This window comes from Penaeus chinensis, chromosome 19, assembly GCF_019202785.1.
Source record: "Penaeus chinensis breed Huanghai No. 1 chromosome 19, ASM1920278v2, whole genome shotgun sequence".
NCBI classification, from domain to species: domain Eukaryota; kingdom Metazoa; phylum Arthropoda; class Malacostraca; order Decapoda; family Penaeidae; genus Penaeus; species Penaeus chinensis.
This window is the reverse complement of record NC_061837.1, coordinates 6754541-6777040: the sequence shown is the minus strand read 5'-3', so window position 1 is coordinate 6777040 and position 22500 is coordinate 6754541. Positions and strand designations below refer to the sequence as shown.

Below are 22500 nucleotides of genomic sequence, written 5' to 3'. Positions count from 1 at the left end.
CATACAGGTGTGTGGTCACGTGATCAATCGTCTCATATATATATGAGACCAGAGAATAAAATCAGGTCACTACTAGCCGTACAGGTGACGCACGCACAACTCTTTCCTCTCCCGTGCAATATACCATCAGAAAGAAACCATGAACATGTGCCTCTTCTTCCTGACGGTGGGGTGCCTGGCGACCCCATGCACCGCACAAGGACTTTCCTGGCTCTTCAAACGCCTCTACAAAACAGGTCGCCATAACATCCGCGACCTCAGTGGCGCCCATCACATCTCCCATCAAGTGACAACAAATCAACCCTTCAACTTTTATGAACACTTGGTAAGTACAATTCTGTACATTGTTTCCTTTCATTTATTAGCAGACATATGTGTAAAAGGTTACGAAATGGTGTAATATGTTATCATATCTAATGATATCCTTTGTTTCACAGCGTCTGTGCACCAACGATCGCGTGTGTAGGCGTGGCCAGTTCTGCGACCAGCACTACGGCGTGTGTCGGGACCACATGACGGAGGGACAGGAGTGTCGTGAGGACGCCATGTGTGAGGGCGGATACGACTGCATGTTCGGCGTGTGCCAAAAGCGAATCAAGCGTGGGAGTGAGGGCGCCAGGTGCCGGAAGGAGAGGGATTGTGGAGCAGGGATGTGCTGCGCTCGTCGCCATGGAGAGCAGGTGTGTCAGCGGCGTCTGCCGTTGGGCCACAAGTGCTACGTACCTGAGGGAGGCCTCGACTACTCCATGAACCAAGTTTGTCCGTGCGAGAGCGGCCTTGTGTGCAAATACACGGCTGGACAGCCTCCTTCCAGGCACCAACTCATCGCCCTCATATCGGCCTCCGAGGACATGCGCTGCGCAGCGCCCTCGCACCGTGTCGACTGACATGTCAAAATAGTTGAACATGTTGTCACGTTTCGCTTTATATGTACTTATCCCAGAAAAAATTCTAGTCGGTAATGTATCATTTTATATAAAATAATAAACTATTGCTCCTTTAGCTTCTGTATATTTACCATTATCCTCCTCCCTTGTTATTAAGATGAATAATAAAATTATGATAGTATAACCTAGTATATGCTAAAAGCTCTACAGCAATATATGACATTACTGACAACACTGAGTGACCGACGGCAACAAGTGAAATCACTACTTCATGCAAAAAGGAATATTTCGAAGTAATTAGCAATCAGAACCTAATGATTCCAACAGTCTTCGTAGAAAAACTTAGCCAGTGAAAACGAGGACTTTGCAGTTCCTTCTTTATCCGATTAACTTTGTGCGTTGTGTTTGATCGTCGTCCCTCCATCGCGAGTCATTCACCTCTTCACCTGCAAATTTACTGCATTCACACTCGTAGAAACCTGATAAATACTGAGACTTTCATATATTTCTAACATATCTGACAAAAATGAATAATTTGTTTGTCAAATTCGTTTCTACAGCTGTCACTACGTGACAATACACACTTGCAAATATAGGAATATGAATAACCATAATCACATACCTACATATACATACACTCTCATATATATGTGTGTGTGTGTGTGTGCGCGTGTGTAGGGTGTGGAAAGGGAACGTTGAACACCCGTGACCATGAGCATCTGTAATGCATTTGCTCATTTTCCCCGGTGGGCGGTTAAGTTCGATTAACAGGTCTGGAAGTTGAAAGTTGCAAAAAAGAGGCGATGCTGACTGCAACCACACTCTACGGGATGAAAATACGATCGTTCTTTTATCTCACCTGCTTTATCCAGCTTTTCATTATTATATACGTTTTTTAGTGCTGCTATTAGTTATAGTAATGTTGCTATTATTAATATCATCATTACCATTATCACCTAAAATTAATTATTGGATGAGTGCATGTCGCATGAAGATCTGGATTTTGCAGTGGCGGTGCTCCAGCGACCGTGCATGCCGTCGTTGACTATTCAGTGACCAACAAAAAGTCCAAGTAACAGGGAATGAGCAGCAGGCTTTATCTGACAGGCGCGCAAGCCCTTGTGCTGTTGTGTATGTGGTTATAAGAACCATATTATTCTGTCACTTAAAAAAGCAACAGCAATAGCATTAGTACAGTAGACGGACATAAATACTCTGCAGCATATTTATAGGGTATCATTTATATTAAAGATATTCAGAGGGAGAGGGAATCACGAAACATGGTCAATAGGCTTTAATTACAAGAATCAATTGAAATATTTTGTTCATATGTTTTTTTTTTTTTTTTTTTTTTTTAAGTGATTAATGTGAGATGCTTAGTTTGTCACAAACTTCTAAATGATGTCTACTGTAAGTTAACCATTTTACAAATACATTTACCAATAATGTGATATTGCAATGGATATATCTATACTTATGCTAACCTATTAATTCATTTATTTGTGTTCATTTATTTATCTATTTGTTTTGCCTAATACGATGTTATCTTTTCTTTCGAACTGTCACTTTGGATATCTATTAGCGAGATCTATTTAGGTAAATTAAATAATGAGGACTAAAGTCAGACAGACGGAATATAAGGTACAAAGTTTATTGCCTATACAGAATACATCACTGACTAGAAGTTCATCTGGGATAAATGCAGTGAGAATACAATTCTTGACATGTCAGTCGATGGCGCTGCGCATCGCATGTCCTCAGAGGCCGATATGAGGGCGATGAGGTGGTGCCTGGAAGTAGGCTGTTCAGCCGTGTATTTGCACACAAGGCCGTCCTCGCACGAACAAACTTGGTTCATGGAGTAGTCGAGGCCGCCCTCAGGTACGTAGCACTTGTGGCCCAACGGCAGACGCCGCTGACACACCTGCTCTCCATGGCGACGAGCGCAGCACATCCCTGCTCCACAATTTCGCCCCTTGCGGCAATTAGCGCCCTCACGCCCACGCTTGATGCGAACATGTGAAAATACAAAGTAGGAGATTTATGGAGGTCAACTTAGGTCAAAGTGGGTACGATGGGCGGGCAAGTTATAATTACTTGCCCGCCCCCTGGACAGATAATCCTTTCACCTGTTCTTATTCCCCGTTCCTGTCTGTTATGAACCCGAAGGAAACTGTAACGTGCTTAAAGGAGTGCACTATCTAATTCTTCTGAAACTTTCAGCGCATTTAAACAAATGAACAAATCATACCTTAATTGCATTTAGGAAGCAACACAATCACATTAATCTCTTTTGAAACAGGAATGTATTTGGAAGATGCCAAATTCTTATTTAGAATAAGGGTTATTCATAATTATAGCTGTTTTCCTTTAACTAAAGATAAGTTACTGTACAAGTGGATAAACTTTGAGGTGAAATGGATATTTCAGATTCAAAACCAGATGTCATATTTTTGTATGCGTTTCTGGCCTATATATTATCCTAAATGAACAGACTCAATCGTGTAAACAATAGTATACTTCATATAAACAGGAACTCATATTCGTATTGTATGATAATTTCTTATTCGAAAAAGATTCCGAGAAAAAAAGGAACTTACTCCGGGTCGAGGGGCGGAGCAGTAGTTATGACTTGCCCGCCCATCGTACCTACTTTGACCCGAGATGCCCTGTAAGTAACCCAAAGCCGGGATTATGTGACCGCTTTTCTCGCCTGAAACAAAAAATTAATCTAAAATAATTCCAGGTAGTACAACTTATTTGTTTTATTCGCTACTCATATGAGCTACCCATATGGTTCTTATAACCATATACACAACAGCACAAGGGTTTGCGCGCCTGTCAGACAAAGCCTGCTGCTCATTCCCTGTTCCTTGGACTTTTTGTTGGTCACTGAATAGTCAACGACGGCATGCACGGTCGCTGGAGCACCGCCACTGCAAAATCCAGGTCTTCATTCGACATGCACTCATCCAATAAAAATGTAAAAAGAACAATGGATTTAAAATTCATACACTAAGTACACACCTAATGGAGATTTGTGGGTGAGTCCGGTGTGTGGCATAGTATTAAATAAATATACAAGTAAATGAACAAATAAAGAGTTAAATAAACAAGCAAATGTGTATGTGTCTGTGTGTATGTATGTATGAATGTATGATGTATGTATGTATATAGATACATACATACATACACACACAAACATATATATATATATATATATATATATATATATATATATATATACATACATCTGTGTGTATACATATATAAAAATATATATGTATATATACATATGAACACACACACATAATATATATATATATATATATATATATATATATATATATATATATGTGTGTGTATATGAGGAAACAGAGCGTTGGTTCCATTTAGAACACCTCTGAACACCAAACATCAGGAACTGAAAGCACTTGCTCACTTTTTTTCAAGAGGCGTTTAACTAGATGGACGTCGATTCTTGCCACTTTGAATGCAGAGGTGGCACTGATTGTAACACAACTCAGCAACTCTATGGAATCAAAATGAGATTTGTTTTTGTCTCAGCAAATGGACTATTTTGCTAGCTTTAGTTTTCCGTCATCATATACGCTTTTAGTATTGTTGTTATTATCAGTATTATCATTATCACTATCACTTTAAATATGTTATCATTATTTCGCCATTTAAAGAGCAACTACATAGAAGAGGTCTGGGATGAGAGAAAAAAAACATTACTGACGTCGATAAGTACAAAAAGTCTCTGCAGCACATTTCTAGGGTCCTCTTTCTGTTAGAAATATACAGGCCACACACAGTCCGGAAATATGTTCCATGCACTTTAATTAAATACAAGAATCAGCCGAAATATTTTATCTTCTCTTTTCTCTTTCTCTTAATTTGACGTCCAGTGAGACGTTAATTTTATGACTACTGTAAGTCTGTCATTTGGTAATTACATTTACCGTAAATAATGATGTTATATAACTACCATTATGGTTATATGTATACATATTTATACTTGTGCCTACATAATTATCTTGTATCTAATTATTTATTAATTCGCGTGCATATTCATTTCGCCAGATAAGTTGTAGTCTGTAAAGACAGCTTAATTTTCTCTCGAATTATACCACCAAAGGCGTCTAAGAAAGAAAGAAAAGATAGTTTACGCAGTAAATACATATTAGCTGATCATATTAGGACGACGATTAAATACAACGCATAAAGTTAATAATCGGAAAGAGAAGGAACTGCAAAGTCCTCGTTTTCACCTGCTAAGTTTTTCTACGAAGACTGTTGGAATCATTAGGTTCTGATTGCTAATTACTTCGAAATGTTCCTTTATGCATCAAGTAGTGATTTCACTTGTTGCCGTCGGTCACTCAGTGTTGTCAGTAATGTCATACATTTCTGTAGAGTTTTTAGCATGGGTTATACTATCATAATTTTATTATTCATCTTAATAACAAGGGAGGAGGTTAATGGTAAATATACAGAAGCTAAAGGATCAATAGTTTATTATTTTATATAAAATTATACATTACCGACTAGAATTTTATCTGGGATAAGTACATATAAAGCGAAACGTGACAATACGTTCAACTCTTTTGACATGTCAGTCGACACGGTGCGAGGGAGTTGCGCAGTGCATGTCCTCGGAGGCCGATATGAGGGCGATGAGCTGGTGCCTGGAAGGAGGCTGTCCAGCCGTGTATTTGCACACAAGGCCGCTCTCGCACGGACAAACTTGGTTCATGGAGAAGTCGAGGCCGCCCTCAGGTACGTAGCACTTGTGGCCCAACGGCTGACGCCGCTGACACACCTGCTCTCCATGGCGACGAGCGCAGCACATCCCTGCTCCACAATCCCTCTCCTTGCGGCACCTGGCGCCCTCACGCCCACGCTTGATGCGCTTTTGGCACACGCCGAACATGCAGTCGTATCCGCCCTCACACATGGAGTCTCCACGACACTCCTGTCCCTCCGTCATGTGGTCCCGACACACGCCGTAGTGCTGGTCGCAGAACTGGCCACGTCCACACACGCGGTCGTTGGTGCACAGACGCTGTTGAAAAGAGGTGTGTAATTAGATATGGTAACATTTTTTCCTAATATGTAACCTTCAACATATGTCTGCCTATATATGAAAGGAAGTAATGTGTAGAGTTGTACTTACCAAGTGTTCATAAAAGTTGAAGGGTTGATCTATCGTCACTTGCTGGGACGTGTGACGAGTGCCACTGAGGTCTCTGGTGTTATGGCGATCTGTTTTGTAGAGGCGTTTGAAGAGCCAAGAAAGTCCTTGTGCCGTGCATGAAGTCGCCAGGCACCCAACCGTCAGGAAGAAGAGATACAAGTTCATTGTTTGTTGTCGAGGAAAAGGAGTGTATACTTGAGAGTGAGTTGTGCGTTCACCACCTGTACGGCTAGTACTGACCTGATTTCATTCTCTAGTCTCATATATAAGAGAATTGGTCACGTGACCACGTACCTGTATAGCACCTGATCCATACGTTATAAACGTTACGTGAAAAGCGCAAAGTAGAAGATTTATGGAGGTCAACTTAGGTCGAGGTAGGTACAATGGGCGGGCAAGTCATAATCACTTGCCCGCCCCCTGGACAGATAATCCTTTCACCTGTTCTGATTCCCCGTTCCTGTCTGTTATGGATCCAAAGGAAACTGTAATGTGTGTAAAGGAGTAGATTATCTAATTTCAAACAAATAACAAATACATTAATTGCATTTATGAATTAACACAATCACATTGGTCTCACTGCAACAGGAGTGTATTTGGATGGTGCCAAATTCTAATTTACAATTTTTTTTTAGTTCTTACTGTGAGAAATCTGAAAATAGCGCGAGGTGTGATAAACAGTACTGATATTTGATGGTACTACTAACACATGCTAATTTCTTGATCACGTGATAAAATGGTATGGTAAAATCACACACACATATGATATATATATTCTTATATATATCTACATTAATAGACTCACAATCATGTAAACAGGAATATACTTCATACAAACAAGATATCATATTCATATTAGTTGATAGGTTCTTATTCGTAAAAAAATCTGAGAAAGGGAAACTTAATCCGGTCGAGGGGCGGAGCAGTAATTATGACTTGCCCGCCCATCGTACCTACTTTGACCTGTGATGCCCCGCAAGTAACCCAAAGCCGGGATTATGTGACCTCTTTTCTCGCCTGAAACAAAAGTTTTTTTAAAAATAATTCCAGGTCGTAAAACTCACTTGTTTTATTCGCTACAATGATCCTACACACTGTAGATTCTTACAACCACAGACCCAACAGCACAAGGGCCTGCACGCCTATCCATAACAAACATTCCTACTGTTCATTCCCTGTTCCTTCGACTCAGAGTTCGTCACTGAAAGGTTAGAGACGGCATGCACGGTCGCTGGAGCACCGCCACTGCAAAACTCGCTATCAACATTTAACACATTCATTCAATGGTGATTTTGATATTCATACACGAATAACGCGTGATATGATAAATAGTAACAGGATTTAATGGTAGTTTTAACTCATGCTAATTTCTTGATCGCGTGATAAAATTGTATGTCAAAATAACACACATATACATATATATAATCATGTAAACATCATACACACAGGATATCATATTTATATTACATGATAAGTTCTTACTCGTTAAAGAGTCTGAGAAAGGGGAGCTCAGTCCGGTCGAGGGGTGGAGCAGTGATTATGACTTGCCCGCCCATCGTACCTACTTTGACCCGAGATGCCCTGCAAGTAACCCAAAGCCGGGATTATGTGACCGCTTTTTGCGCCTGAAACAAAACAAAATCTAAAATAATTCCAGGTAGTAGAACTTATTTGTTTTATTCGCTACTCATATGAGCTACCCATATGGTTCTTATAACCACATACACAACAGCACAAGGGCTTGCGCGCCTGTCAGACAAAGCCTGCTGCTCATTCCCTGTTCCTTAGACTTTTTGTTGGTCACTGAATAGTCAACGACGGCATGCACGGTCCCTGGAACACCGCCACTGCAAAATCCAGGTCTTCATTCGACATGCACTCATCCAATAAAAATGTAAAAAGAACAATGGATTTAAAATTCATTCACTAAGTACTCATAAACACCTGATGGAGATTTGTGGGTGAGTCCGGTGTGTGGCATAGTATTAAATAAATATACAAGTAAATGAACAAATAAAGAGTTAAATAAATAAGCAAATGTGTATGTGTCTGTGTGTATGTATGTATGGATGTATGATGTATGTATGTATATAGATACATACATACATACACACACAAACATATATATATATATATATATATATACATACATCTGTGTGTATACATATATAAAAATATATATGTATATATATGTAAACACACATATGTGTGTGTGTGTACATATACATATATGGGTACATATGTGTCTGTATATATACATATGAACACACACACATAATATATATATGTATGTATGTATATGACGAAACAGAGCATTGGTTCCATTTAGAACTCCCCTGAACACCAAACATCAGGAACTGAAAGCACTTGCTCACTTTTTTTCAAGAGGCGTTTAACTAGATGGACGTCGATTCTTGCCACTTGGAATGCAGAGGTGGCACTGATTGTAACACAACTCAGCAACTCTATGGAATCAAAATGAGATTTGTTTTTGTCTCAGCAAATGGACTATTTTGCTAGCTTTAGTTTTCCGTCATCATATACGCTTTTAGTATTGTTGTTATTATCAGTATTATCATTATCACTATCACTTTAAATATGTTATCATTATTTCGCCATTTAAAGAGCAACTACATAGAAGAGGTCTGGGATGAGAGAAAAAAAACATTACTGACGTCGATAAGTACAAAAAGTCTCTGCAGCACATTTCTAGGGTCCTCTTTCTGTTAGAAATATACAGGCCACACACAGTCCGGAAATATGTTCCATGCACTTTAATTAAATACAAGAATCAGCCGAAATATTTTATCTTCTCTTTTCTCTTTCTCTTAATTTGACGTCCAGTGAGACGTTAATTTTATGACTACTGTAAGTCTGTCATTTGGTAATTACATTTACCGTAAATAATGATGTTATATAACTACCATTATGGTTATATGTATACATATTTATACTTGTGCCTACATAATTATCTTGTATCTAATTATTTATTAATTCGCGTGCATATTCATTTCGCCAGATAAGTTGTAGTCTGTAAAGACAGCTTAATTTTCTCTCGAATTATACCACCAAAGGCGTCTAAGAAAGAAAGAAAAGATAGTTTACGCAGTAAATACATATTAGCTGATCATATTAGGACGACGATTAAATACAACGCATAAAGTTAATAATCGGGAAGACAAGGAACTGCAAAGTCCTCGTTTTCACCTGCTAAGTTTTTCTACGAAGACTGTTGGAATCATTAGGTTCTGATTGCTAATTACTTCGAAATATTCCTTTATGCATCAAGTAGTGATTTCACTTGTTGCCGTCGGTCACTCAGTGTTGTCAGTAATGTCATACATTGCTGTAGAGTTTTTAGCATGGGTTATACTATCATAATTTTATTATTCATCTTAATAACAAGGGAGGAGGTTAATGGTAAATATACAGAAGCTAAAGGATCAATAGTTTATTATTTTATATAAAATTATACATTACCGACTAGAATTTTATCTGGGATAAGTACATATAAAGCGAAACGTGACAATACGTTCAACTCTTTTGACATGTCAGTCGACACGGTGCGAGGGAGTTGCGCAGTGCATGTCCTCGTAGGCCGATATGAGGGCGATGAGCTGGTGCCTGGAAGGAGGCTGTCCAGCCGTGTATTTGCACACAAGGCCGCTCTCGCACGGACAAACTTGGTTCATGGAGAAGTCGAGGCCGCCCTCAGGTACGTAGCACTTGTGGCCCAACGGCTGACGCCGCTGACACACCTGCTCTCCATGGCGACGAGCGCAGCACATCCCTGCTCCACAATCCCTCTCCTTGCGGCACCTGGCGCCCTCACGCCCACGCTTGATGCGCTTTTGGCACACGCCGAACATGCAGTCGTATCCGCCCTCACACATGGAGTCTCCACGACACTCCTGTCCCTCCGTCATGTGGTCCCGACACACGCCGTAGTGCTGGTCGCAGAACTGGCCACGTCCACACACGCGGTCGTTGGTGCACAGACGCTGTTGAAAAGAGGTGTGTAATTAGATATGGTAACATTTTTTCCTAATGTGTAACCTTCAACATATGTCTGCCTATATATGAAAGGAAGTAATGTGTAGAGTTGTACTTACCAAGTGTTCATAAAAGTTGAAGGGTTGATCTATCGTCACTTGCTGGGACGTGTGACGAGTGCCACTGAGGTCTCTGGTGTTATGGCGATCTGTTTTGTAGAGGCGTTTGAAGAGCCAAGAAAGTCCTTGTGCCGTGCATGGAGTCGCCAGGCACCCAACCGTCAGGAAGAAGAGATACAAGTTCATTGTTTGTTGTCGAGGAAAAGGGGTGTATACTTGAGAGTGAGTTGTGCGTTCACCACCTGTACGGCTAGTACTGACCTGATTTCATTCTCTAGTCTCATATATAAGAGAATTGGTCACGTGACCACGTACCTGTATAGCACCTGATCCATACGGTATAAACGTTACGTGAAAAACGCAGAGGATGAAGATTTATGGAGGTCAACTTAGGTCGAGGTAGGTACAATGGGCGGGCAAGTCATAATCACTTGCCCGCCCCCTGGACAGATAATCCTTTCACCTGTTCTGATTCCCCGTTCCTGTCTGTTATGGATCCAAAGGAAACTGTAATGTGTGTAAAGGAGTAGATTATCTAATGTTAAGCAAATAACAAATACATTAATTGCATTTATGAATTAACACAATCACATTGGTCTCACTGCAACAGGAGTGTATTTGGATGGTGCCAAATTCTAATTTACAATTTTGTTTTAGTTCTTACTGTGAGAAATCTGAAAATAGCGCGAGGTGTGATAAACAGTACTGATATTTAATGGTAATAACACATGCTAATTTCTTGATCACGTGATAAAATGGTATGTCAACATCACACACACACATATGATATATATATTCTTATATATATATCTACATTAATAGACTCACAATCATGTAAACAGGAATATACTTCATACAAACAAGATATCATATTCATATTAGTTGATAGGTTCTTATTCGTAAAAAAATCTGAGAAAGGGAAACTTAATCCGGTCGAGGGGCGGAGCAGTAATTATGACTTGCCCGCCCATCGTACCTACTTTGACCTGTGATGCCCCGCAAGTAACCCAAAGCCGGGATTATGTGACCTCTTTTCTCGCCTGAAACAAAAGTTTTTTTTAAATAATTCCAGGTCGTAAAACTCACTTGTTTTATTCGCTACAATGATCCTACACACTGTAGATTCTTACAACCACAGACCCAATAGCAGAAGGGCCTGCACGCCTATCCATAACAAACATTCCTACTGTTCATTCCCTGTTCCTTCGACTCAGAGTTCGTCACTGAAAGGTTAGAGACGGCATGCACGGTCGCTGGAGCACCGCCACTGCAAAACTCGCTATCAACATTTAACACATTCATTCAATGGTGATTTTGATATTCATACACGAATAACGCGTGATATGATAAATAGTAACAGGATTTAATGGTAGTTTTAACTCATGCTAATTTCTTGATCGCGTGATAAAATTGTATGTCAAAATAACACACATATACATATATATAATCATGTAAACATCATACACACAGGATATCATATTTATATTACATGATAAGTTCTTACTCGTTAAAGAGTCTGAGAAAGGGGAGCTCAGTCCGGTCGAGGGGTGGAGCAGTGATTATGACTTGCCCGCCCATCGTACCTACTTTGACCCGAGATGCCCTGCAAGTAACCCAAAGCCGGGATTATGTGACCGCTTTTTGCGCCTGAAACAAAACAAAATCTAAAATAATTCCAGGTAGTAGAACTTATTTGTTTTATTCGCTACTCATATGAGCTACCCATATGGTTCTTATAACCACATACACAACAGCACAAGGGCTTGCGCGCCTGTCAGACAAAGCCTGCTGCTCATTCCCTGTTCCTTGGACTTTTTGTTGGTCACTGAATAGTCAACGACGGCATGCACGGTCCCTGGAGCACCGCCACTGCAAAATCCAGGTCTTCATTCGACATGCACTCATCCAATAAAAATGTAAAAAGAACAATGGATTTAAAATTAATTCACTAAGTACTCATAAACACCTGATGGAGATTTGTGGGCGAGTCCGGTGTGTGGCATAGTATTAAATAAATATACAAGTAAATGAACAAATAAAGAGTTAAATAAATAAGCAAATGTGTATGTGTCTGTGTGTATGTATGTATGGATGTATGATGTATGTATGTATATAGATACATACATACATACACACACAAACATATATATATATATATATATATATACATACATCTGTGTGTATACATATATAAAAATATATATGTATATATATGTAAACACACATATGTGTGTGTGTACATATACATATATGGGTACATATGTGTCTGTATATATACATATGAACACACACACATAATATATATATGTATGTATGTATATGACGAAACAGAGCATTGGTTCCATTTAGAACACCCCTGAACACCAAACATGAGGAACTGAAAGCACTTGCTCACTTTTTTTCAAGAGGCGTTTAACTAGATGGACGTCGATTCTTGCCACTTGGAATGCAGAGGTGGCACTGATTGTAACACAACTCAGCAACTCTATGGAATCAAAATGAGATTTGTTTTTGTCTCAGCAAATGGACTATTTTGCTAGCTTTAGTTTTCCGACATCAAATACGCTTTTAGTATTGTTATTATTATCAGTATTATCATTATCACTATCACTTTAAATATGTTATCATTATTTCGCCATTTAAAGAGCAACTACATAGAAGAGGTCTGGGATGAGAGAAAAAAAACATTACTGACGTCGATAAGTACAAAAAGTCTCTGCAGCACATTTCTAGGGTCCTCTTTCTGTTAGAAATATACAGGCCACACACAGTCCGGAAATATGTTCCATGCACTTTAATTAAATACAAGAATCAGCCGAAATATTTTATCTTCTCTTTTCACTTTCTCTTAATTTGATATTTTAAAACTATTCAAGTGAGACGTTAATTTTATGACTACTGTAAGTCTGTCATTTGGTAATAACATTTACCGTAAATAATGATGTTATATAACTACCATTATGGTTATATGTATACATATTTATACTTGTGCCTACATAATTATCTTGTATCTAATTATTTATTCATTCGCGTGCATATTCATTTCGCCAGATAAGTTGTAGTCTGTAAAGACAGCTTAATTTTCTCTCGAATTATACCACCAAAGGCGTCTAAGAAAGAAAGAAAAGATAGTTTACGCAGTAAATACATATTAGCTGATCATATTAGGACGACGATTAAATACAACGCATAAAGTTAATAATCGGAAAGACAAGGAACTGCAAAGTCCTCGTTTTCACCTGCTAAGTTTTTCTACGAAGACTGTTGGAATCATTAGGTTCTGATTGCTAATTACTTCGAAATATTCCTTTATGCGTCAAGTAGTGATTTCACTTGTTGCCGTCGGTCACTCAGTGTTGTCAGTAATGTCATACATTGCTGTAGAGTTTTTAGCATGGGTTATACTATCATAATTTTATTATTCATCTTAATAACAAGGGAGGAGGTTAATGGTAAATATACAGAAGCTAAAGGATCAATAGTTTATTATTTTATATAAAATTATACATTACCGACTAGAATTTTATCTGGGATAAGTACATATAAAGCGAAACGTGACAATACGTTCAACTCTTTTGACATGTCAGTCGACACGGTGCGAGGGAGTTGCGCAGTGCATGTCCTCGGAGGCCGATATGAGGGCGATGAGCTGGTGCCTGGAAGGAGGCTGTCCAGCCGTGTATTTGCACACAAGGCCGCTCTCGCACGGACAAACTTGGTTCATGGAGAAGTCGAGGCCGCCCTCAGGTACGTAGCACTTGTGGCCCAACGGCTGACGCCGCTGACACACCTGCTCTCCATGGCGACGAGCGCAGCACATCCCTGCTCCACAATCCCTCTCCTTGCGGCACCTGGCGCCCTCACGCCCACGCTTGATGCGCTTTTGGCACACGCCGAACATGCAGTCGTATCCGCCCTCACACATGGCGTCTCCACGACACTCCTGTCCCTCCGTCATGTGGTCCCGACACACGCCGTAGTGCTGGTCGCAGAACTGGCCACGTCCACACACGCGGTCGTTGGTGCACAGACGCTGTTGAAAAGAGGTGTGTAATTAGATATGGTAACATTTTTTCCTAATGTGTAACCTTCAACATATGTCTGCCTATATATGAAAGGAAGTAATGTGTAGAGTTGTACTTACCAAGTGTTCATAAAAGTTGAAGGGTTGATCTATCGTCACTTGCTGGGACGTGTGACGAGTGCCACTGAGGTCTCTGGTGTTATGGCGATCTGTTTTGTAGAGGCGTTTGAAGAGCCAAGAAAGTCCTTGTGCCGTGCATGGAGTCGCCAGGCACCCAACCGTCAGGAAGAAGAGATACAAGTTCATTGTTTGTTGTCGAGGAAAAGGAGTGTATACTTGAGAGTGAGTTGTGCGTTCACCACCTGTACGGCTAGTACTGACCTGATTTCATTCTCTAGTCTCATATATAAGAGAATTGGTCACGTGACCACGTACCTGTATAGCACCTGATCCATACGTTATAAACGTTACGTGAAAAACGCAAAGTAGAAGATTTATGGAGGTCAACTTAGGTCGAGGTAGGTACAATGGGCGGGCAAGTCATAATCACTTGCCCGCCCCCTGGACAGATAATCCTTTCACCTGTTCTGATTCCCCGTTCCTGTCTGTTATGGATCCAAAGGAAACTGGAATGTGTGTAAAGGAGTAGATTATCTAATGTTAAGCAAATAACAAATACATTAATTGCATTTATGAATTAACACAATCACATTGGTCTCACTGCAACAGGAGTGTATTTGGATGGTGCCAAATTCTAATTTACAATTTTGTTTTAGTTCTTACTGTGAGAAATCTGAAAATAGCGCGAGGTGTGATAAACAGTACTGATATTTAATGGTACTACTAACACATGCTAATTTCTTGATCACGTGATAAAATGGTATGGTAAAATCACACACACATATGATATATATATTCTTATATATATCTACATTGACTCACAATCATGTAAACAGGAATATACTTCATACAAACAGTATATCATATTCATATTAGTTGATAGGTTCTTATTCGTAAAAAAATCTGAGAAAGGGAAACTTAATCCGGTCGAGGGGCGGAGCAGTAATTATGACTTGCCCGCCCATCGTACCTACTTTGACCTGTGATGCCCCGCAAGTAACCCAAAGCCGGGATTATGTGACCTCTTTTCTCGCCTGAAACAAAAGTTTTTTTTAAATAATTCCAGGTCGTAAAACTCACTTGTTTTATTCGCTACAATGATCCTACACACTGTAGATTCTTACAACCACAGACCCAATAGCAGAAGGGCCTGCACGCCTATCCATAACAAACATTCCTACTGTTCATTCCCTGTTCCTTCGACTCAGAGTTCGTCACTGAAAGGTTAGAGACGGCATGCACGGTCGCTGGAGCACCGCCACTGCAAAACTCGCTATCAACATTTAACACATTCATTCAATGGTGATTTTGATATTCATACACGAATAACGCGTGATATGATAAATAGTAACAGGATTTAATGGTAGTTTTAACTCATGCTAATTTCTTGATCGCGTGATAAAATTGTATGTCAAAATAACACATATACATATATATAATCATGTAAACATCATACACACAGGATATCATATTCATATTACATAAGTTCTTACTCGTTAAAGACTCTGAGAAAGGGGAGCTCAATCCGGTCGAGGGGTGGAGCAGTGATTATGACTTGCCCGCCCATCGTACCTACTTTGACCCGAGATGCCCTGCAAGTAACCCAAAGCCGGGATTATGTGACCGCTTTTCTCGCCTGAAACAAAAAATATATAAAATAATTCCAGGTAGTAGAACTTATTTGTTTTATTCGCTACCCATATGAGCTTACACGCTGTGGGTTCTTATAACCACATACACAACAGCACAAGGGTTTGCGCGCCTGTCAGATAAAGCCTGCTGCCCTTTCCCTGTTCCTTAGACTTTTTGTTGGTCACTGAATAGTCAACGACAGCATGCACGGTCCCTGGAGCACCGCCACTGCAAAATCCAGATCTTCATTCCAATAAAAATGTAAAAAGAACAATGGATTTAAAATTCATTCACTAAGTACTCATAAACACCTGATGGAGATTTGTGGATGAGTCCGGTGTGTGGCATAGTATTAACACTGACACAAATATATAAATGAAAAAATAATAAATAAATATACAAGTAAATGATCAAATAAAGAGTTGAATAAATAAGCAAATGTGGCAGTTGATGCGGTGTGAGGGCGCTGCACAGCGCTTGTCCCTGGAGGCCGACATGAGGGCGATGAGCTGGTGCCTGGAAGGAGGCTGTTCAGCCGTGTATTTGCACTAAGGCCGCTCTCGCACGGACAAACTTGGTTCATGGAGTAGTCGAGGCCGCCCTCAGGTACGCCCTGGTCAGTCTTTGGTCTCATATGTATGAGAGAATTGGTTACGTGACTACGCACCTGTATAGCACCTGATCCATACCATGCAAACGTTAGGTGAAAAACACAAAGTAGATTAATGGAGGTCAACTTAGGTCAAAGTAGGTACGATGGGCGGGCAAGTCATAACTACTTGCCCGCCCCCTGGACAAATCCCGTTCCTGTCTGTTATGGATCCGAAGGAATTTGTAAGGATAATGGACTATCCGATTCTGCTGAAACTTTCAGCGCATTTAAACAAATGAACAAATCATACCTTAATTGCATTTAGGAAACAACACAATCACATTGATTTCATTGAAACAGGAGCGTATTTGGAAAGTGAATTTTTTTTATTTAAAATAAGGGTTATTCGTAATTATAGCTGTTTTCCTTTAAAGATAAGTTACTGTACAAATGGATAAATTGTGATGAAATTGATATTTCAGATTACCTGTTGTCATATTTCTACATACGTTTCTGGCCTACTAAATGTTCTCTAAGGTGAAGGTGCACAGCCCTCTCACGCACTGATTTTAAGTCCTTACTGAGATAAATCTGAGAATAACGCGTGATGTGATAAACAGTAACAGGATTTAATAGTAGTTTTAACACATGCTAATTTCTTAGTCGCGTGATAAAATTGTATGTCAAAATAACACATACATATATATAATCATGTAAACATCATACACACAGGATATCATATTCATATTACATAAGTTCTTACTCGTTAAAGAGTCTGAGAAAGGGGAGCTAAATCCGGTCGAGGGGTGGAGCAGTGGTTATGACTTGCCCGCCCATCGTACCTACTTTGACCCGAGGTGCCCTGCAAGTAATCCAAACCCGGGATTATGTGACCGTTTTTCTCGCCTTAAATAAAATATTCTAAAAGAATTCCAGATGATAAACCTAATTTTTTATTTGCTACTCTAATGACCCTATTTATTGTGTATGTATATATATATAATGCGATTTGTTCTTCTATCTCACCAATTTGACTATTTTGCTAACCTTAGCTCTCCGCCACCCTATACGTTTTTTAAGTATTTAGCCATTAACTATTGTAATATTGTTGCTGATGCTGTTGTTAATATTATCACATTAAACAGATTATCATTATTCTGACACTTAAAGAGCAACAGCATAGAACAGGTCTGGGAGGAGAAAAAAAAACAACATTAGTACAGAAGACAGGTAAAGATATCTGCAGCAAATTTCTAGAGTTCTATTTCTATCAGAAATATACAGGAGACACATAGTCCCGGAATATGTGCCATACGCTTGAAGTGTAGGAATCAAACGAAATATCTTGTTTCTATTCTTGTCATATACTATTTTGTCACAAACTTCTAAATGATGACTACTGAAGTTTCTCGTTTTATAATGACATTTACCATGAATAATGATGTTGATATTGCTACCATTATGGTTATATGCAGCAGTATATATTTACTTCATATCTGTACTTGCCTACATACTAATCAAATTATGTATGCGTTCATTTGTCTAATAATTTCGCCAGATAAGTTGTAGTCTGTAAATACAACTGAAAACATCTGATTCTTGATGCAATTTGACTCAACGCCTTTTCTTTGGAAGTATTACGTCCAATATTACTACATGTGCTGACCTAGTTCGCCTTAGATAGGTAATAATGAAGGGATGTCAAATTCAGACAGTCGGAAAATAAGAAACAAAGTTTAATAGCTTATGCAAGATACATTACTGACTAGAAGTTCACTTGGGATAAATACATTGAGAACATAATCAACTCCTTTTGACATGTCAGTCGACGCGGTGCGAGGGCGCTGCACAGCGCATCTCCTCGGAGGCCGATATGAAGGCGATGAGCTGGTGCCTGGAAGGAGGCTGTTCAGCCGTGTATTTGCACACAAGGCCGTTTTCGCACGGGCAAACTTGGTTCATGGAATAGTCGAGGCCGCCCTCAGGTACGTAGCACTTGTGGCCCAACGGCAGACGCCGCTGACACACCTGCTCTCCATGGCGACGGGCGCAGCACATCCCTGCTCCACAATCCCTCTCCTTGCGGCACCTGGCGCCCTCACGCCCACGCTTGATGCGCTTTTGGCACACGCCGAACATGCAGTCGTATCCGCCCTCACACATGGCGTCCTCACGACACTCCTGTCCCTCCGTCATGTGGTCCCGACACACGCCGTAGTGCTGGTCGCAGAACTGGCCACGCCCACACACGCGATCGTTGGTGCACAGACGCTGTTGAAAAAAGGTATATAATTAGATATGGTAACAGCTTTTACTAATATGCTAACAGCTTTTACTACATGTGTCTGCCTATATACGAAAAGAAGCAATGTAGAGAGTTGTACTTACCAAGTGTTCATAAAAGTTGAAGGGTTGATCTATCGTCATTTGATGGGAGGTGTGACGGTCGCTGCTGAGGTCACGGATGTTATGGCGACCTGTTTTATGGAGGCGTTTGAAGAGCCAGGAAAGTCCTTGTGCCGTGCATGGGGTCGCCAGGCAGCCCGTCGTCAGGAAGAACAGATACAAGTTCATCGTTTGTTATCGAGGAAAAGGAGTGTACACTTGAGAGTGAGTTGTGCGTGCGTCACCTGTACCGCTAGTAATGACCTGATTTCATTCCCTGGTCTCATATATAAGAGAATTGGTCACGTGACCACGCACAACTTAGGTCAAAGTAGGTACGATGGGCGGGCAAGTCATAATCACTTGCCCGCCCCCTGGACAGATAATCCTTTCACCTGTTCTGATTCCACGTTCCTGTCTGTTATGAACCCGAAGGAAACTGTAATGTGCTTAAAGGAGTAGATTATCTAATTCTTCCGAAACTTTCAGCGCATTTAAACAAATTGACAAATCACACTTTAATTGCATTCAGGAAGCAACACAATCACATTGGTCTCACTGAAACTGGAGTGTATTTGCATGGTGCGAAATTCTCATTTACATTTTTTTATTTCTTACTGCGGGAAATCTGAAAATAGCGCGAGGTGTGATAAACAGTAATAATATTTAATGGTACTTCTACTAACACATGCTAATTTCTTGATCACGTGATAAAATGGTATGGCAAAATTACACACACATATGATATATATATATTCTTATATATATATATATCCTACATTAATAGGCTCACAATCATGTAAACAGGAGTATACTTCATACAAACAGGATATATTCATATTAGTCGATAGGTTCTTATTCGTAAAAGGGTCTGAAAAAAGGGAAACTTAATCCGGTCGAGGGGTGGAGCAGTGATTATGACTTGCCCGCCCATCGTACCTACTTTGACACGTGATGCCCTGCAAGTAACCCAAAGCCGGGATTATGTGACCACTTTTCTCGCCTGAAACAAAAGGTGTTAAAACTCACTTGTTTTATTCGCTACTCATATGATCCTACACATTGTGTGCTCTTATAACCACAGACCCAATAGCACAAGGGCCTGCACGCTTGTCCATGACAAACATGGCTGCTGCTCATTCCCTTTTCCTTGGACTTATTGTTAGTCACAGAATAGTTAACGACGGCATGCACGGTCGCAGTAGCGCTGCCACTGCGAAATCCAAATGACGTGTCTATACAAAATATGCATTATACTAATGATGTCACCAGGCTAGTGTGAATCGGACCGCAGACGTTCAATACAACCTACGGTGTTGTACGCCAGACTTCACTAACTCCAGTCGCCTGTAGAAGTTCCAGATGCAACCTAAGCATATAGTTGACCAGGTAAATATAACTGACAGACAACCTTCAAAACAAAAATAATGAAGGGCAGAGTATAATTCAAGTATACGTGACCATGGATATTATTTGATATAAACGTGCACTGCATGAATATGACCAAAGAAGGCAATGGTCCAAATAACGTACCCAATTATTATGCCTTTACAATAATCACTAAAAGTCTTGGTATGCGTTTTGTGTGGATTCCATCGTATGTTGGCATCACTAGGCATGATCATGCTGATCGCCTAGTAAAGTCAGCATGTGACAAACAAAGTGTGGATATAGATCTTGGGATACCTCTTTCTAGGATTTTATACATCATTAAAGCTTCCTTCAGAGAGGACTTGACTGAGTTGATTAATTCTCAACGCCCTGAAAGCTGTAGCATAAAGCATTATGACCGGTTTAGGCAAGATTCATTCATCTATGGTTTATATAAAACAAGAACAAGACAGTGTGATATGACTGCAAGAATCAGGCTTGGATATTGATTGTATTGGCAGGTCAGTACAGTTTGTAATGTCGAAGAAACGAAGTGTAAATTGTGTAATGAAGAATATAAGCGAACACTTGTACATTATGTCTCAGAGTGCCATGTGTTACAGCCTTTCAGACCACCTAGCATGAGATACCGAAAACTATGTAACTACTTCATATCATCTGATGTCTTAGAAGATATACTTATGTTGTATCTTAAATTTGGAATGTAGTATCACATAACCGCATATCAAATGTATTTATGCTTTTCCACGCCCAAGCTATATGCCGGCGTGGCAGATGAGTGGATAAAGGACTGTGCAAGTGTTCCTTTCCTGAAACTGATAAAGTACTCATAATAATGTTATAGGCTAAAATTCAAATGTAATACCACTATGTAATGTTATGACCATGCATTAAATGTACCATAGCTTGACCACGCCTGTGCAGTTAGCCACGGAGGTAAATAAAGGACTAAACTAAAAAAGACCGGTCCATGAGAAATGACCACGATGCACGTCTGACAAGCGTTATATACACGGGTGCTACTTTTCAGTATCAGGATATTTATTCATTGCTGCATCAGCACAACGCAAACTGAATTAGCTGGTATAGTCTTAGGAACAGATTACCTCATATGTCGAGGTTAAAAACTGCCATTCAATGCGTTTTCTAGGATCTCAAGTCTTCGCACAGGATTGTAAAGGGTACTGTAAATGACATACAGCATAAATGTATATCAACCTTGTGGTTGTCTCTCAGCTTAATATCGTAATCAGTCATCATCACCATCATTATCATCATCATCATCATCTCCATCATTATCATCATCATCATCATCTCCATCATTATCATCATCATCATCTCCATCATTATCATTATTACCATTATTGTCATTATCATTATTATTGTTATTATCATTATCATTATTATCATTATCATTATTATCATTACTATCATTATTGTCGTAATTATCATTATCATTATCATTATCATTATCATTATCATTATCATTATCATTATCATTATCATTATTATTATTATCATAATTATCGTTATCATTATTATTATCATTATCATTATTAGCATTAACATTATTATCATTATTATCATTATCATTATTATCATTATTACCATTGCTTTCATTACTATCATTATAATTATTATATTATCAGTATTATTATCATTTTCATATTATCATTTTCATATTATCATTATCATTATTATATTATCATTCTTATTATCATTTTCATATTATCATTATTAATATCATTTTCATATTATCATTATTATTATACTATCATTATTATTATTATACTATCATTATTATTATCATTATTATATTATCATTATTATATTATCATTATTATATTTTCATTATTATATTATCATTATTATATTATCATTATTATCATTATTATATTATCATTATTATATTATCATTATTATTATCATTATTATTTTATCATTATTATATTATCATTATTATTATCATTATTATTATTATTATTATATTATCATTATTATATTATCATTATCATTATCATTATTATTATCATTATCATATTATCATTATTATATTATCATTATCATATTATCATTATTATTATCATTATTATATTATCATTATTATCATTATTATCATTATCATTATTATCATTATCATAATTATCCTTATTATT

At 39.0% G+C, this 22500-nt stretch overlaps 4 protein-coding genes across 4 annotated transcripts; all 4 read right to left on the bottom strand.

Annotated features, from left to right (window-relative positions):
• Nucleotides 1-5505: 5505 nt before the first annotated feature.
• Nucleotides 5506-6252, bottom strand: LOC125034897 (dickkopf-related protein 3-like). The gene is made up of 2 exons (XM_047626945.1): nucleotides 6067-6252; nucleotides 5506-5955 (listed from the first exon to the last, which is right to left on the bottom strand). The coding sequence occupies exons 1-2, from the start codon at nucleotides 6250-6252 to the stop codon at nucleotides 5506-5508; spliced, it is 636 nt and encodes a 211-aa protein (XP_047482901.1).
• A 3386-nt stretch (nucleotides 6253-9638) lies between these two features.
• LOC125034896 (dickkopf-related protein 3-like) lies at nucleotides 9639-10398 on the bottom strand. The gene is made up of 2 exons (XM_047626944.1): nucleotides 10200-10398; nucleotides 9639-10088 (listed from the first exon to the last, which is right to left on the bottom strand). Exons 1-2 carry the CDS (start codon nucleotides 10383-10385, stop codon nucleotides 9639-9641), a joined length of 636 nt encoding a protein of 211 aa, XP_047482900.1. The 5' UTR covers nucleotides 10386-10398.
• Nucleotides 10399-13782: 3384 nt separating this feature from the next.
• LOC125034895 (dickkopf-related protein 3-like) lies at nucleotides 13783-14542 on the bottom strand. The gene is made up of 2 exons (XM_047626943.1): nucleotides 14344-14542; nucleotides 13783-14232 (listed from the first exon to the last, which is right to left on the bottom strand). Exons 1-2 carry the CDS (start codon nucleotides 14527-14529, stop codon nucleotides 13783-13785), a joined length of 636 nt encoding a protein of 211 aa, XP_047482899.1. The 5' UTR covers nucleotides 14530-14542.
• A 3796-nt stretch (nucleotides 14543-18338) lies between these two features.
• On the bottom strand, nucleotides 18339-19479 carry LOC125035023 (dickkopf-related protein 3-like). The gene is made up of 2 exons (XM_047627084.1): nucleotides 18956-19479; nucleotides 18339-18838 (listed from the first exon to the last, which is right to left on the bottom strand). The coding sequence occupies exons 1-2, from the start codon at nucleotides 19139-19141 to the stop codon at nucleotides 18389-18391; spliced, it is 636 nt and encodes a 211-aa protein (XP_047483040.1). The 5' UTR covers nucleotides 19142-19479; the 3' UTR covers nucleotides 18339-18388.
• Between the last annotated feature and the right edge of the window lie 3021 nt (nucleotides 19480-22500).

Coding starts and splice junctions, on each gene's coding strand:
- LOC125034897 (XM_047626945.1), bottom strand. CDS start 6,252: ATGAACTTGTATCTCTTCTTCCTGACGGTTGGGTGCCTGGCGACTTCA. Junction 5,956..6,066: donor TCAACTTTTATGAACACTTG/GTAAGTACAACT, acceptor TCTTTTCAACAG/CGTCTGTGCACCAACGACCG.
- LOC125034896 (XM_047626944.1), bottom strand. CDS start 10,385: ATGAACTTGTATCTCTTCTTCCTGACGGTTGGGTGCCTGGCGACTCCA. Junction 10,089..10,199: donor TCAACTTTTATGAACACTTG/GTAAGTACAACT, acceptor TCTTTTCAACAG/CGTCTGTGCACCAACGACCG.
- LOC125035023 (XM_047627084.1), bottom strand. CDS start 19,141: ATGAACTTGTATCTGTTCTTCCTGACGACGGGCTGCCTGGCGACCCCA. Junction 18,839..18,955: donor TCAACTTTTATGAACACTTG/GTAAGTACAACT, acceptor TTTTTTCAACAG/CGTCTGTGCACCAACGATCG.
- LOC125034895 (XM_047626943.1), bottom strand. CDS start 14,529: ATGAACTTGTATCTCTTCTTCCTGACGGTTGGGTGCCTGGCGACTCCA. Junction 14,233..14,343: donor TCAACTTTTATGAACACTTG/GTAAGTACAACT, acceptor TCTTTTCAACAG/CGTCTGTGCACCAACGACCG.